Source organism: Centrocercus urophasianus, unplaced genomic scaffold, assembly GCF_019232065.1.
Source record: "Centrocercus urophasianus isolate 14NV4802_14NV808 unplaced genomic scaffold, USGS_Curo_1.0 seq_806, whole genome shotgun sequence".
In the NCBI taxonomy this organism is placed as follows: domain Eukaryota; kingdom Metazoa; phylum Chordata; class Aves; order Galliformes; family Phasianidae; genus Centrocercus; species Centrocercus urophasianus.
The window spans coordinates 183-16,436 of NW_024885429.1; the positions used below are offsets into that span (position 1 = coordinate 183).

General features: G+C 48.7%; 1 protein-coding gene across 1 annotated transcript in view; it reads right to left on the reverse strand.

Moving 5' to 3' along the window:
* Positions 1–1,011: 1,011 nt before the first annotated feature.
* The window catches only part of ASH1L (ASH1 like histone lysine methyltransferase), a 38,978-nt gene continuing 23,735 nt past the window's right edge, over positions 1,012–16,254 (reverse strand). The window contains exons 7-28 of the mRNA XM_042838482.1: positions 15,936–16,030; positions 13,467–13,540; positions 12,447–12,492; positions 12,153–12,261; positions 11,854–12,060; positions 10,760–10,906; positions 10,036–10,144; positions 9,688–9,849; positions 9,423–9,517; positions 8,854–9,011; positions 7,858–8,010; positions 7,223–7,277; positions 6,991–7,123; positions 6,276–6,524; positions 5,790–5,876; positions 5,496–5,586; positions 4,559–4,697; positions 3,841–4,013; positions 3,272–3,438; positions 2,844–2,884; positions 2,163–2,464; positions 1,012–1,412 (exon numbers count right to left, since the gene is read on the reverse strand). Of these exons, the coding sequence (XP_042694416.1) occupies positions 1,321–1,412; positions 2,163–2,464; positions 2,844–2,884; positions 3,272–3,438; positions 3,841–4,013; positions 4,559–4,697; positions 5,496–5,586; positions 5,790–5,876; positions 6,276–6,524; positions 6,991–7,123; positions 7,223–7,277; positions 7,858–8,010; positions 8,854–9,011; positions 9,423–9,517; positions 9,688–9,849; positions 10,036–10,144; positions 10,760–10,906; positions 11,854–12,060; positions 12,153–12,261; positions 12,447–12,492; positions 13,467–13,540; positions 15,936–16,030 (2,884 nt within the window). The 3' untranslated portion in view covers positions 1,012–1,320. The remainder of the gene's footprint in view (positions 1,413–2,162; positions 2,465–2,843; positions 2,885–3,271; positions 3,439–3,840; positions 4,014–4,558; positions 4,698–5,495; positions 5,587–5,789; positions 5,877–6,275; positions 6,525–6,990; positions 7,124–7,222; positions 7,278–7,857; positions 8,011–8,853; positions 9,012–9,422; positions 9,518–9,687; positions 9,850–10,035; positions 10,145–10,759; positions 10,907–11,853; positions 12,061–12,152; positions 12,262–12,446; positions 12,493–13,466; positions 13,541–15,935; positions 16,031–16,254) is intronic.

The following is a 16,254-nucleotide window of genomic DNA, read 5'->3' on the forward strand; positions in this document are numbered from 1 at the left end:
AGGACCGTAAATGCGTGTGGACGCCTGAAAGACACAAAGCAAAGCCATCCGAGGGGCGGCTCGCGCTCCTCCCCCCGTCCCCGGGCCGCAGATCCTTGCCTGCCCCAGCGGCGCTCCGTGCGGGGCTCAGCGCCGCGTGCCGCGCTGCTCCTCGGGCCGGACCCTTGGGGGGGGGGGGGGGGGGGCGCACGCTGCCCCTGCGTTAAGAGACGGCTGAAGCTGCACAACCAGAACACAGGAATAGTGTTAGCAGTCGAAATAGCCCACAGTTCACGACGAACACTCGCTCCGAATACTGCTCTGACGGTTCATGGAGTGAAAGGTTTCCTTTTGTTTCGTTTTTTTTTTTTTTGGTTTTTTTTTTTTTTTTTTTTTTTTTTTTTGGTTTTTTTTTTTTTTTTCGTGTTTTTTTTTTTTTTTTTCCTTTTAACAGGTTTTTAAATCCGCACGACGCACGAGACACACGAGAACCACGGCTTAGCAAAAGAACCGACAGCAAATGGTGTTGTCAGGGTCTGACTCCGCTTTATAAAACCTCTCTGCAGGAAAAAAAAAAAGTGAAAAAGAAAAGAAAAATCACAGCCCACCTCTCCCCCTCCCCTCCCCCTGGGCGCCGTGGCGACCCCTTTCCCTTCCCCCCCCCCTTTCCTCACTGCACGATGCAGAACAGAACGAGCGCCTCCTGCCTTACGCCAACGGGACCAAAGGGGACCAAAGGGGACCAAAGGGGACCAAAGGGGACCAAAGGTACACGTGTGCACCCTTTGCACACTCAGGGACGTTTCTCACTTCTTGGTACTTGTGCAAATCAGAGGCCACGACTTCAGGGCGGCCTTTAAGCCACTGAAGGGCCTTCCCCCTCCCATCTGGGTTGCGTTCACCGTAGGGGCAGCGGCGGGGCCGGCAGCATCTCACACAATCACGGGTTAATGGGTGACATGGGGGGTATCTCAGTGTCACTCCTCAGCCTTCTTCACCTCCCCATCCTTTTTTTCTTTTTTTTTTTTTTTCCTTCCGCTGAGTGGGAATATCAAGCAAAAATAAATTAAATTTGACCATCCTGGACAAAGAACCACGAGGTTTTTCTCAGTACCTAACATCAATACAAGGCACGCCCAACAACACACACACCATAAGAGCACTGCAGAGCAGGGCAGGGCGACCTGCCAACCCAGACATCTAAGTGCTAAACTGTTTGTCAGTTTGTCAGTTTGCTGCTGCCCTCTTTTCCTTGGCTGGTGCACAAGAAGTTGGGCTCCTGCCCTCAAGTCCTCAGCAGACCTTGTAGCAGCCTCCAGACCACGGCTTCCTCGTGCGACATCACTTCCTGAAGCTGCTCTCCGGGATGCTCAGAGTGCGTCTCCTCAGTTTTCTTCCTGATCCTTCCTCCAGCAAATACGTGACATCGATAGCTGCAACAGAACAGAGGCCGCGGGTGAAGATGGTGACACCAGAATTGGTGTTTTCTTTTGCACAAGGAGCATTATATTCTGCCATTTCCCTTGCGTTGCTCGTTCAAGGAGGGCTTCGCTCACAGTGACAGTAAAGAGTCCTCTGGAGAGCAGCCTGGTTTGTTTGAGGTTATCTGTGCCCTCTCTAGATCACACCAAGAGCGCTGCAGCACGACAAACCAGTCTGCAGACAGGCAGCAAGCAGAGCACAAGCTCTATGGGCAACACTGGACACATAAGGACAACCCGCAGCAACACACAGGCTGCTGCATCTCCACTCACAGCTCCTAATGCTGCAATTAAAAACAAGGACCTGCTTAACCACAGCAACCGCCTCAGCTCAGAAGTGACTCAGAACCCACCAAAAGGACCCGCACTACAAGTCAAAAATCACTTTCCAAAGTCACTTTCGTTGCGTCTGTTTTGCTTCCATGCTGTAAACAAGGAGTGACGGAAGGAACGACTTCAGAAAGTCGCAGTGGTTGCTTAAAATATCACCCAAAGCTGTCTGTTAATTTCATTTAGGTACTGGAAAATGCTCCTTTTGCAGACGAAAACACCAATGCAAACAAAACCCATTATACGACTCGTGTCTGCTTGCAATATTCAGGCAAAGGCATTTCTTTTATCAGTGCAGCCTGCAGCGAGCTGAAGAAGAAACCACCAAACCCATAAGAAAGGCCGTTGTGTAACCACAGCTTAAGGTCTCACCGTTTTTCCCTGGGATTTTCTCTAAGAGGTTGAGGAGGATTTGGTTGAGTCTCTCTCTCTGGATGTGCCGCCTCTCCTCCGGACTGCAGGGCTGCCGTGTGTCAGCAGCGCCTTCTTCTGCTTTTTTCTCTGTCTCAGAGCCCTCATGAGGAACTGCCTCTTTCTCTGGCTCCTCCAGGCTTGGAGCCTCGCTCCCAGCTTGCTCCTGGTTTCCTAACACGTCCTCCATGAGCGGAAGGGACTCTTCCTCCTGGTTCAAGTCTTTGATCTGTTGCTTCGCGCGATCCGATTTCCAGGATGACCTGGAAGAAAAGCAGCATTTAAATTGTTTCAGGCTCCAGTGGAACACAGCAGCCCTGCCTGCTTTCACAGCACCACGTGCTGAGATCAGATCCCCCTTCTGGCAGCAAGGCACGCAGGCTGGCACTGCTGTGCTGCCTCTGCCATCTCCCACACTCAGCTCTGACAACGTGCAAAATGGCTCCTGTGCTCCTCCTTAATTGCAGCACCCAGGAACAACGCCGAGGCTGCTGCTCTCCCTCCTCCCTCATTCCCTTTTCCCTTCCTGTTAGTTCTGACATAATCTCTACTTGCTATTTCCACTGCATTCAGGAGATGGGTGGGAAGAACGGGGGGCACCCGACAACCAGGATCACCCACCTCCAGCCCTGCAGGACTCACCTGCCTCCATTCCTCTTGTAGTTGTCTGGTACGTAATGGGGCTGGAACAAGAACAGGGATTACGGTTAATACGGAATGCTGTGCGGTTCTGGGACACACGGCATCACTTCAGCGCTGCAGAATCGCCGCTGAAAAGTGAGCTTTAAGACGTTCCCCAGTCGCAAGGAATTACCATCTCAATTTCTGTCAGAAACCACAAACTTCAGACCTCCCCATCGCCATTCACTCAACATCTGCTCAGTTTCAAATTGCATATTCCCTGCATAGAGTCATTTTTTCTTTCTGTGCTTTGTTTCCAGCCAAATTTCCATCCAGTCTGTGTACTTATGCGTCAGTTCCTGAAGGTTTGCTGTGTGCTTCGTGCACAAACACAGCCAGGGGCCTCTCAGAAACACGCACACAAGTAAAGAAGCTGTGAGAACACTTACAGAGAAGTCTCTCTTGGGAGTGAGTCTCTTGGGGAAGTGGTCGAAGGCGTAGGGCTTGGTGCAGACGGGGTAACGATTGCGGTGGATCTTGTAGAAGAGATGAGCTGATTTATCCAGGCGGTAATCACAGATGTACACGTCCTGCTCCTTCACCCCTTTCGGCCTCCCTGCGGTTCCAAAACAAAGAACGTAGGAGAAAAACACGAAGCGGGTTGAAGTGAAGGCACAAAACCCACACGCAGTGCCGGGGCAGCAGGGCTGGGGGCTGTGAGTGCAGCAGCAGGCGCTGTTTGCCCCCTGGCTTTGCTTTCGCACTGCACACATTTCCACTGCACAAAATCTGTACGTTCACATCAAACGTTTCCCCAGATTCACAGAAACCGCTTTGGCCGCTCTCACTTTGCCACCTTGACCACAGCACCGCCCAGCTGCTGCCTCCTCACCCCCTGCACAGCAGAAATCACAGCCCTGGTTCAACAGGCAGCACCTGGAAGCTGCCTGCTGCCTTTGAGCAGCGGGAACCATTTCAACACACGACCCAAAGGTGATTTCTGAGCCTGTTTCCTTACCTTTGCAGTAGGTGTACAGGTCAAGAACGCAGCACGTTCCCACCACAGCCTCTAAGGGGATGATTTCATACAAGGGCACCCGGAACAGCTCGTTGTGATAGAACTTTCGAGAAGGGGAATGATGTGTTTCATGTGGACGGAAATAATGGTGACCAAAGGCAAACCGTTCCTCTCTGCTCGGAGATGTGGAGGTAAGAGAGAAACAAAAGACAAAAAAGACAGACTATTTCTATGAGCCTGTGATACAACTTTCTTTCACGCCCTCTTATTTTTCTGTTTTCTTTTGCAACGGCTGCGATGAAAGGAGAGCTCAGATGAATATAACTTCATCCCCCCTGCTAGGGGGAAGTGCTCCCACCGTGAGCTTTGTGAGCACAGCAGACTCACCGTGCTGCTATCGATAGGGCACAAGCATTCAGTCACGTTACAATGCCTTAGCAAGGCTGCGCTCGTTAGCAGCGCCAACTCAGCTGTCTATTCTCAGCCTATTCCAACAGTGAGGGAAATACAGCAAGTTGTGTCTCTTATCCCCTGTTCACGCCTCCAACTGGACGTGCTTTGACTTCACAGTAGTGGAGTACATGCAGAGACAAGCAGGAAATCAAGCCTTGGCAAGTCAACCGTGCTCAGTCCTGCGTTTTTAAGCTAAGGCCTCCACAGAACGGCTGTGCTCTGACAGGTGGGGATGCCTCACATTTAAAAGGTGCCTTCAACGTACTTCTCATTTTTCCAGAGTTTTTCAATGCGGAAAATATCGAGTTTCTCCCTGTTGATGTGGGACAGCAGCCTGTAGGACTGCCGGACCGGGTGTCCGTCTGGAGTTCTGCGGCTGTCTCTCATCAGGTAAACGCAATCACCTGGCAATGGGCACAAAATACACACCTGTAAAGAACTTCTCATCAGTCCAGCAGAGTAAAAGGCTTCATTAAAACTAATGTGACAGAGCTAGCTAATGGAGAGCTACCTAATTCAGAGGGCTGGAGCAGCTCTCCTATGAGGAAAGGTTGAGGGAGCTGGGATTGTTTAGCCTGGAGAAGAGAAGGCTCCAAGGAGATTTCATTGTGGCCTTCCAGTGCTTGAAGGGAGCAGATAAACAGGAGGGGAACGGCTGTTTGTGAGGGTGGATGGTGATGGGACAAGGGGGAATGGGTGTAAAGTGAGACTGGGAGGTTGAGGTTGGATATGAGGAGGGAGTTTTCCATCCAGAGGGCGGTGAGGCACTGGCACAGGTTGCCCAAGGAGGCTGTGGATGCCCCAGCCCTGCAGGCATTGGAGGCCAGGCTGGATGTGGCTCTGGGCAGCCTGGGCTGCTGGTTGGAGACCTGCACACAGCAGGGTTGGAGCTGATGGTCACTGTGGTCCTTTGCAACCCAGGCCATCCTATGATTCCATGATTGCAAAGGGTGATGCAAACCCAACGCAGAAGCAACGGAAGGAGGAAAGGTGGTCATCCTTTGCACAGAAATGTTACTAGCAGAGAGCCAAACACGAGGCTGTTAGCCTGCACTCAGGTTCCTTACTACGTGTCACTCCCATAGGAGCAAAGAGTGCAGCTTTCTAATTCTACAGAGATGAATGTTTGCAAGGTGATGCCAGAGATCTGTGCACCCCCCTCTGATGGAAATCACGGCAGCCATTGGAGGAACCACACACACCTTGGCGCAGCAGCAGCTCGTCCCGCAACAGGCAGATGTAATACACACAGCCAGGCTGGGTGTAATGGGGCCGGGGAATCATAGGAACCTCCTGGGGGAGAGAAGAAAAGAAATGTTCAGTGCCACCACAAGCAGGGATTCCCGTTTGGAAACACACAGATGTGGATAGGGAAGAACTGACAAGAAAACCACGCTATGAAGAATCCCACACGGGCTGTGGCAGTGTTAATACATATAAATCAATTAACTGCTTCAGCTTGTAGCTGTGGTGATGAATTTATTGCTGCTTTTTACCCTGTTCACGGATCGAGGCTCACACTGCTCACACAGGTAGTGCTCCACGTCAGAATTCACACCCATACAGTCACAGTGCTGCCAGACCTAGGAAAGCAGAGCATCCCAATTAGAAATTCCTGTGATACACCTCGTTTACAAACCGTACTTTCTCAGAAATATTAAGGAAGGCATGAAAAGGAGCTTCCCAAAGGCAGCTAAAGACTTTCTCCAAGCTGCTTCACGTGGTGGGAGACACAGACACCATCTCTACGCAGCTGTTGGTGCAGAAGCTTGAACTGCTCGGATCCTGGCTGCGTAGGCCAGGAGTTTGTGGCAGTTTCAAGAAGTGACAGCCCCCCCTTTTCTGAAAACAGAATCTCTCAGTCCTCCTGGAGAGAGGAAACGAAGCTCAGAGGAGGTAATCTAGGCAATCAGCTGCAGGTGTGAGTCCCACTGGTTGTGCTGAACAGCAAAGGGGCTCCATTCCGCGTTCCCCGGCCTCACCATGCACTTTTCACACTGGATCATGAGCCCTTCATCCTTGTAAAGGCCACAGATGCAGCGGATGACGTCCTCATCCTTCTCGTGCCCATTCTCCTTCTCGCAGACAGAAGTCTCGCTGCTGTCAGCCTCGCTTGCTGTCTCTCCCACAATCTCATCAATCTGGGCAGAGGCCTCGTGGCGCGCGTTGTAATACGCCTTCCGCAGCCTGCACACATCGCGACCAGTCGGAGACTTCCTGCCGTAATATTTCTGAATCAAGAGCAAAAGAAGGAGTTAAAAGCTTTGCACGTGGCTGCTTTTCCCTCCCAGGTTCCGTTCCCTCATTGCGCTCCTCCTCTTTGTTTGAATGCGCTCTTAAAGATGCATCCACTGGTGTGGTAACACGACCGTGGGCTTGGCCTGAGCAGCAAGACCAGCCATCTGATGTATGGCACTAAGGAACAGCTCAGCCCTGCCCAGAAGCACTGCTGCTTCTTTAGGTTAGCTACCAATGCACGTTTTTTGCCTTCTATTTCTCCATCCTACGGCAACAAAAAGCACTGAGTAACTTGAAGCACCTGGACTGTTATCAATGTCTGATCTTCAGAAAAGGATGATCAGAAATTCTCTTTCTATACAGTACCTTTTCATCTTTTATTACTGTAATCAGGGAAAGCATTCAGCTAGGATATATCCTCACTGTGTGCAAGAGCCTTAGGATCAGAGGGAGCCTCACCTCTGCGTTCCGAAAGACCTTCAGCATGTCCCCATCAAAAGCTTCCACAGTTTTGTAATAGCCAGTCAGGATCTGTTTCTCAATGGTGGCGAGGTCCAGTGGGTCAGAGATCTTTTCATAATAGTCTGCATTCCTAAAACGAGAACGGTGTGTGCAGAATTGTCGTTTTCATCAGCACCTCCAATGTGTGCAAACCCATTAGGGAACACCGGGTTACTCTAGCAGTACTTACTTCTTCTTTGGGGGCAGGTTCAGGAGGGGAGCTGCAAGAGCCTGCCTGGAGGAATCTGCAATGGGAACACACAGTTCATTAGCAACAATTCCTGGGGTGAAACTTGGAAAGTATAATTAACAACATTCAGCTCAGGTTTAATAAAATCAAAAGGCCCTTCCACTATCAGGGAACCGAAAGCAAGTTGGTGCCCAGAAGTTGGCTGCTCTGCTCGGATTGTGTGTATCGAAATGCAGGAGGGGCTCCTTGCAGTTTAAATGGCACCACTTTGCTGAAATACTGAAAAAAAAGCCAAGTAAAAGCATGATCTGCAGGTTGTGGTGGCGGAGAACATGGCTGAGGATAATTCTGGTAGCAGGAGGAAGGGGAAGAAAAGGAAAAGGTTATTTAAAATCCTGACAGAAGCTTTTTTTTTTTTATATTTCTAATATTTTGTATTCACAGAATCACAGAATCACAGAATCACCCGGGTTGGAAGGGACCTCAAGGATCATGTAGTTCCAACCCCCCTGCCCAGCAGGGCCACCAAACACACACATTCAGATCAGGAATTCAGAGTATCAGGTATTCAGAGAATCCATTGCTCCAGAGGCTGAGAAAGTCTCCATGGAGACCTTTAGGGGTGTCACCTTCACCTTTATAGGCGATGATGCTGTCACAAATCTCCTTGAAGATCTGTGCCAGGCGGGCAGCACGAGCCACTTCGATGTTCTCTTCAGCTGCAGCCAAACGCCGCGTCCGGACCGAGCGGGCGGTCTGAAGGGCTGAGAACTGGGTCATGAAAACATCTGAAAGAGGGCAGAAAGGAGCAACAGCTAAAGAATTCCACTCAAGACTGAACTGCAGTGCTCTTTTCCAACGCAGCAAGTCATTACCCAGAGCTAGGACAGCGAGCACTGGTCAGGAGAGCATAAAGAACGGTGACACAATCAGCTTGTAGGTGTTAAAACTCTTCCAGGAAAAAAAAATAGAAGGTAACAGAGCTGGACCTTCCATGCTACTTGCAGCCATTGTGCCACGACAAAACACTGCCTAGAAACATCATCTGCATGAGAACTGACTGAAGATGCGTAAGTAACTGCTCGTGTCTGTTCTATTTGTCTTTAAGCTCAGCATCTGGGACAGCAAAACCACACATTGCTAATATTTACATCATGTTTAAATAAGGGATTGCTCATTTATCTTCTCCCATCCGGATCCTCTTTTCCTTGCATACTGTTTAACAGAGATCTGCTCCAGAAGAGCACAGTGAACCCTTCTGTGCTCAGCATCCTTATTTTTCTGTCTTGCCTGAAGTCCTTCCTACCAGAACTGAAGGTTTCTCACCAACAATAAGACATTGCTTTGGAAAAGGAGCCTGTGGGCTGGCTGGTAGAGACTGCCTGATTCCATCCTAAGGTTATTCCTGATTTCTTTTTTGCCTTTCTAGTGCCACCACGTTCAGGTGGTTACCAAAGTATTTGATGTTGCTGGAGCAAACGCAGTCTGTCATTAAAGCCACTGCAAATACTCACTTCTCAGCTCCTCAGAGCTTACAGAGCAGAACGAATTCTGGGCAGGAGTAAAAACTCTCTTCTTTTGGGTTCTCATAGGAGAGGAGCAGCATCCTGAGGGCTCTGTGCTGGCCTTACCAGATTTGATGTTGCCGTCATCCCGGCAGATTCCATTCCAGCGGCTGTACAACGACGCCGTATGGATGTTATCACTGACTTGCTTCACTTCCTCTTGCTTCTGTCGAATCTTTTCCCAGTTTCGTACCAGAAACACGTGGTGTTTTAACACAAAATTCCTACATACATCAAAAAAAATAGTCAAGAATCACCTTCTTGCTCTGTAATGAAGACCAGCACGTGGGAGAAAAGACACGCAGAGGTGAAGTTCTCACGTCTGTGGTGAGGAATCCCACCCCGACTTCCCAGTGCCCCATCCTATAGAATCATAGAATCACCAAGGTTGGAAAAGACCTAAAAGATCTCCCAGTCCAACCGTTCACCCATTCCCAACAGCTCCTACTGAACCACGTCCCTCAACACAGCATCCAGCCTTTCCTTCAACACCCCCAGGCTCGGTGACTCCACCACCTCCCTGGGCATCCATCCCAGAAATAGAAATGGAAATGGAAATATAGAAAATACCTGTTCAACATTTGCACACCCCTCAGTTCCTGAGGAGAAAAACCACCATTAAAAGCTCTCCTCACCTTTCTCTGTTGGACATGGGCTTCATCTGGAGCTGTGGTGTCAGCCTGGTGGGTGTGCTCACGCTTTCGCTGGACTCCTCTGCCATGTGGCCCCTCTGGAAAACAAATCACTCTGATAGACAGGAAAAACCACGGCAAGAACTGCACAAACCAGGGGAAGCAGATCCTCGGGGTGGAAAAGGCAGCATTTCTCTTTTCGTTGTGATGCTACAGACTGCTTTCTTGCCATCTTTCACCCACGAAAGACGCTGCCTCTTCTACTTACTCTCTTTTTCAGTTTGTGCTTGGACTTCCTCTTCTCCTTCGACCTCCCGGTCCTCCTGTGGCTGCTCACAGGTTGGTTGCTTTTGTTTGGAAGTCCGTTCACTCGCTGACTTTTGCCCCCAATTATCCCTCTGCATTTCTCAAACCCACACTTGCAGAGTTGCTTTGGAAAATACAAACAGGGGGAAAAAAAATAAAAGAAAAAAAATAAGAGTGATTGAAATAAAGCACTCAGATCCTCTCTCAGCATTATAAAGAACCTGTTCTGTCCAATGCAACATGGATTTTTGTTAACCTTCACTCTGCAGGCACTGAGAGCTTTCTCAAGGTTTTGCACCCTGCTCCTTACCTGCTTTTCAACGTTGAATGAGTGGAAGTTGTAGTCGTACGTCAGTTCAGTACCAGCAGGCATATCTTTAAGTGCATACAACCCAATCCGGTAAACACCATTAACAGACCTGCAGAGAAAAAGACATACAATTAAATATTCCTAATAATCAAAACTAAATTGGCCTTTGTCCACACAGTGGAAGCGCTGGAGACAGGAAGCAGTGCTATTGCTATGCTCTGCTGGCTTGTTCTCCATCTGTTTTGTTCTCACTGCTCTCTTGGACAGCAAACTTGGAAAGCCAAAAGCAAAGGAGAGCTGTGCTACGAGAGCAGGAGGCCGTGCTTCAAACAGAGAACCTACAAACGCATCAGCTGCTGGGCAGCACCTCTCACCAGCTGCCACCATTCAGGCCCTCTCCACTTTCAGCTCTCACTGAACACTGGATCTCCTTTCACAACATGCTCTGAAATTCATTGTCTCTCCAGTTCTCTCTTTTTCACATGTGTGTGTTGGATTTTAGTATTTTAAACTCAATTACCACTGCTTTCAACCACTACAGTTACCTGAGAACCAAAAGCTTCCTTGCTGTGCTACAGCTACTTCTCTTCTGCAACCTATGACAATACATATTTTTTACACTGTTGAACCAAATTCCCCTCCTTTTACACCACATTCCCTGGTCCTCTCCACCTCAGCCACCAGCATCCCAGTCCCCCAGTAAACAGAACAATGTTTTTCTTACCATTTCTGCATCTCACAGTTTGGATTACAGCTGTGGTTGATAAATCGAGCCTCGTTGCCCATACGGTAACTGTCTATCACCATTCCACTGTCCAAATTCAGGCAGTAATGGTCACTGTGGTTATGGTACTGTTCAATCATCCGGTTCCTACGAAGCAACACAGGGAAGTTATTTGTGATCCTCTCCTTCCTGCTGCAAAGCAAACAGGGAGGGACACAGTGACAGCATATTCAAGAATTCGGAGAGGATTCTGAAGGAAAAGCAGCCGTGCAACCCTGTAACACACAGAAATCACACCTAGAGATGGAGGAGAACCATTCTAACACCTATTCCTATAAGTCAAGGCCACTGCCTGGATTAGAATTCAGCAATTTGCTCTTTTGGAATGCTCCCTTTCGGGTTCTGCAGATGATGCGTAGGCATTTCATGTCGATAAGCTGTGCATGGAAGAGAAAATGCAAGCCTACATTCCTTGGTGCGTACAGGAAGGCATGTGAACAACACTCAGCTCCTCCCCTGCCTGCAGTGGGACACAACATCCATGCACTGCAGCTGAGCAGGAGAGCAACAGTGGGCAAAGATTCAGCTGTGCCAACAGTTCTCTCTGCACCAGGAGATCCTGCCTGCACCTGATGGAGCTCTCTGAGCAGCACGGATGTCTCTCCAATGTAAACCACCCTGCGATGTTACGTAGTTAACGAGACCGTGATTGCTTTCTGTAATTAGTTACTAATGCTCCCACTTGCTCTTTTGCCTTCACACCGCTCTGCAATGTCTGCTTTCTCCTCCTGCCCCGCGATTCTGTTCTGCACAGATCCTGCACAGCACTCCTATCAGATTCACAGCACAACACCGACAGAGCAGACGGGGCAGCTGCTGCACTCCACAGAACAGCCACTCCTCTCTGACTGGGAAAAAGATGGTTGAGCAGAAAAGCTCAATTCTAAGCCTTCCTTCTGGTGCCAGTGACCCAAAAAGCATTTTCTCTTCTGCATTCTCCCATTCGTTTCCGTCAAAGGATTTCCCAACAATGACGACGGATGCTAAAGTCATCTACTGAGCTCTCCACACAAGCAGCAAATAGATTTTTCTACCTGAATTCTTGCTCACTAACAACTTCTCCCAGGTATTCGATGATGAACTGTCCTGCCTTCAGGGGCTCTTTGGTGCGGATTCCCCAACCCTTCTCCTCAGCCCGGAACCTCTCCAAGCACTGCACCCATTCGTGCCTCTGGATCCGTTGGTTACAGCACTGCTCGCCACAAGGGCAGGTGTTTGGTGAACACTCAGCAAAGATCATCCTAAAATCCAAAATGAAGAAGCGTAAGGAAGGTAAACAGCTTACTTCTTACGTGAACCAATGCACAGCACAGCGGGTCAGCCCACTCCTGACCTGTTAAGGCAATCCTCCATGCAGCCCTTGCCATTCTCATCATCTGGTTTCTTGCAGTTGCAGGTAGTGGCTTCGTAGCCAGAAAGAGGTTTGACATCCACGTAGACGTCTGGAGGGGCAGGGAAGAAAGAAGGAGGTGGGGATTCCTTCCAGGTAAACCCAACAACCATTTACCTACACAGCTCTCAGTACCATTGCACACAGTGAGAACAGAAGGAGGAAGTTTCTCTGCTAGGATGCAGAGCACGACAGAATCCCAGCCGCACATTTTAGTAACAGTAAGATTTTACTTACTGGAGCGGATTTTTTTGTAAAGTGGGACATCTGGCTTCTTATACAGCTAGAAAAAGAGAGGAAAACAAGACACTGTATAACTGCATCTGATACTCAACAGCATCAGGGACGCGACGCCCCGTCTGCGTGTCAAGGTTTGGTCATCACTGCTGCATGCACAAACTAACACATTTTGGACAAACGAGGCTGCTGTGTGGCTGCCAATACTATAGGGAGCAATGGGAAATGTCCAAGAAATAGATTGCATTTATTACCTGTGTCGTATCGATTTGATAAGAGGGGCAGATGCACCTCACTTTCAATACAGGGCCGGAAAGCGTCCCCAGCTGGAATGTCAACAGCTTTCAAGACTTTGAGACCACAGTGAGGTGCTTTAAAGGGGACTGAAGCAGCAGCAGCCATCTGGGGATGTGCTTTGCTCTGCCCTCAGCAGGCTGGGGACAGCTGTGCCTCCCAGCCCTCGGCGCTGTGTTCAATCACCAGGTGGAAACTTCCCAGGGGGAAAGGAAAAAAAACCAAACCAACAACCCCAAACCTATTTTTAGGTTTGCCCATATTTAAAAGGCTTGAAAAAGAATTGCGAGCGTTCAACGCTTTCTCTTCTTTCCTCAGCACGAAAATTTCAGCTTGCAAAGTGAAAAATAAATTCCACTCTGCTGGGAGCCCTCCAAGAAAAATAAGGCCCGAAATTTCTCCGTGCTGTTGGCAGTACATCTGAATTCTCCCGAGGCATGTCTAAAACAAGATCAGTGCAGAAAGCAGGCATGCTACCAAAATAAAAGCCTGCAGCACAATTAGTGACTTCTCTGGCAGAAACCTATAGGGTTGCTGTTTTGCAAGAGATGGAATAATGGAAACTATTCACATGAAAGACGTAAATAAATCCTTTCTTCGTCACCCAGTGGCAGCAATAAGAATATCCAGCAATACACAGGATATATAAACACGGCTTTCATGCCGAAATCCTGCTATTTTCTTTCCAACCATAATCTTGGCAAGCAGTAACTTTTTATCTTGTACCTGATTGTGTTTCCACTGCCAGAGGATGTCGTAAGGCAGCTGGAAGTCAATTCTCTTTTGTCTGAGATACTTTCCTGAAACAAAAAGGTTTATAAGTTGTAGGCACTCATATGCACACATCCCCCAGGGCACCAGGATTGCTCCCAGGCACACGGCCAACATTCTGATAGGGCCTCTCAGTGTCTGCAAGGCAGCAGAACAGCAGACTCTTCCGAGAAGGTTTTATGTGTCAGTGACGAGCACAGGAAGGAGCCCACCATCTTGTGATCCTTTGCCTTCTGCTCTGTTTTCAGTGAGGTCTGAAGCCTTACAGAGAGCAGCAGGCTTGCTGGGTTAGGTGTACAAAGGAGCTGCATTCTGCTCAATCACCGATCATTAAGGGGGTCCTTAAACTCTACCAATTACAATTAAGCTCTTAAGAGCTGTGCTGGGAACCTTTCAGGTGCTCATCCAGGAGACCCCGAATGTGAGTTACAGCACAGAACCCAAGAGCTCTGTGCCCTGCTGCACAGCAGTTACCAGTGAGCAGAAATCCCCATCAAAGGAAACGCCTCCCCCACGACTCTGTGTACACAAGCAAGATGATTTAGCACAGAGACCAAACATGCATGCAAGAATTCTGTATGCGTGATTCACACGAGGTGGTAAATCACAATATTGTGCTCAGAGAAACCAAATCAGTTTTGGAAACAGTTTCCAAGGCTGTCGGTACAGCCTTCACCAAATGAACGAATTCAGACTTGACAAGGACATTCCTGACTGCTTCAGAACGACTTCAAGAGGCTCTGCATTTTCAGCAATGACTGGAGCTCTTTTTAGACAGGAGTTACTGCCGTCACTGCAAACCTTGATTTATTTTAGAACTCTCTGTCACCCCAATCTCTCTGCAAAAGAAGGAAACTGACTCGTTAAATGCTTCATTTATGGAAGGCCTGAGGCTTGACACAAAGTGCTGGGTGACTTCTAGCTAAGATTAAAACGTTCCCTTATCATTTAGTTGGAGCACTGCTGTCACAGCGCAGCAGTGAGAGGAAGGACTGGAGGTGAGGTGACAGCTCCTCCTCTGATTTTCCCAGGTTTTCTAAATCCTTCCTCAGTAATCCGTGGCTTCAATTCGCACCCCTCCCCGCTGGAAAACAGAAACGGTGATGTTTTCCCTACAATGCGCTCCTCAATTACTTATTTTCAAAGCTTTATTCATCCCTAGCAGGTTCCAGGAAAGAGCTAAATCTGCTGGGAATTTGCTTTCACTTCTATGACCTCACCGAGCCAAACAAAAGGTTCTTTCAAGTGCCCTGGCTGAGTGCCTGCAGAGTGAGCTGCGTCCCTCCAGCCCTCCCCAAGCAGCCACCAGCTCGGCTATCTGGCACAGCCCTAAACCTGTAACCCTGCTCTGCAGGCAGCTACTCTCCAGCTGCCCAACACGGAGCAATTAAAGCAGGCTTATCTTTATGGCAGAAGCTCGTTTGTGTCTGCTAGCACAAACAAACTCGAGGTCAAGGCCCTGTGAAAAGAGAGCCGGATTGCTGCAAACCAAACCTGAGCATCCTGACAGATGGTTCAGTCCTGCAACAGAGTTAGGTGACCTAATTGAAGAAAGAACTGAGAAAGGTCATGTTCTTGAGGATCCCAATTAACACCTTCAGCTCTGGAACCTGTTTCTGAAAGGCTTTACTGATTCACACACTGTTCATTTTTATTTATGTTTTTCATCCTTCCTTATTTTTTCTTATTTGAAGATAGACATCATTAAGGGCATGAACACAAAGGGGGATTTATTACTGCTTGCTTAGCATTTGAGATTTAAGAAATTGGACTAATTGGACTGTTTACGAGGGTGGATGGGGATGGGACAAGGGGGAATGGGTGTAAAGTGAGACAGGGGAGGTTGAGGTTGGATATGAGGAGGAAGTTTTCCATCCAGAGGGCGGTGAGGCACTGGCACAGGTTGCCCAAGGAGGCTGTGGATGCCCCAGCCCTGCAGGCATTGGAGGCCAGGCTGGATGTGGCTCTGGGCAGCCTGGGCTGCTGGTTGGAGACCTGCACACAGCGGGGTTGGAGCTGATGGCCGTTGTGCTCCTTTGCAACCCAGGCCATTCTGTGACTCTATGATAATCATCTCTGGCTGTCCTACTGCAATATTAGTTTGAGAAGGACACTGCCATACTGCTTTCATGCTGAAGCACTTAAAGCACTTAAAGCACACTTAAAGCCGAGCTGATCTTGGAAAATAAAACATGAGAACAAAGGACAAACAGCACAAAAGAAACCTCAAGAGTCAAACTCTTACACTGAAAAACACAGAAGGATGAGTGTGACCTCCGATGAAGTTAATATGCTGAAAGATATCATGACCTTAACGAGGTGATAAAATAAAAGGGAGAGAGGCAAAAAGTCCAAACAGAGTAACTCGGTGTCACCCCAGAGCGATGTTTGTTTCCCAGCAATTAAAACGTGTGAAGTACCCACCGACATGAATAGGGGCTGGAAACAATCCGTGCTCGTGCTCTCCAGGAGTGTATTCCAGCTTCTCCTTCTTCAGCTGGATGAGGCGGCTCTTCGGACTGCGGGCAACAGAAGGAGAAACATTTCTGTCACACACAACAAATGTATCATCTGTTTCAAGGAGGCAAATAGCTCGAACATCAGGCAGCAGAATGAGAAAAGGAATGGTTGAAAGAAGTCATTTCCAGGTTGCCAAAGAGGCTCATCGCATCCATTTGAGTTTTCCCCCATAACATCAGGCAGCACCTAACTGGGCACCAACAGTATTAAACTCCTGGTGTGT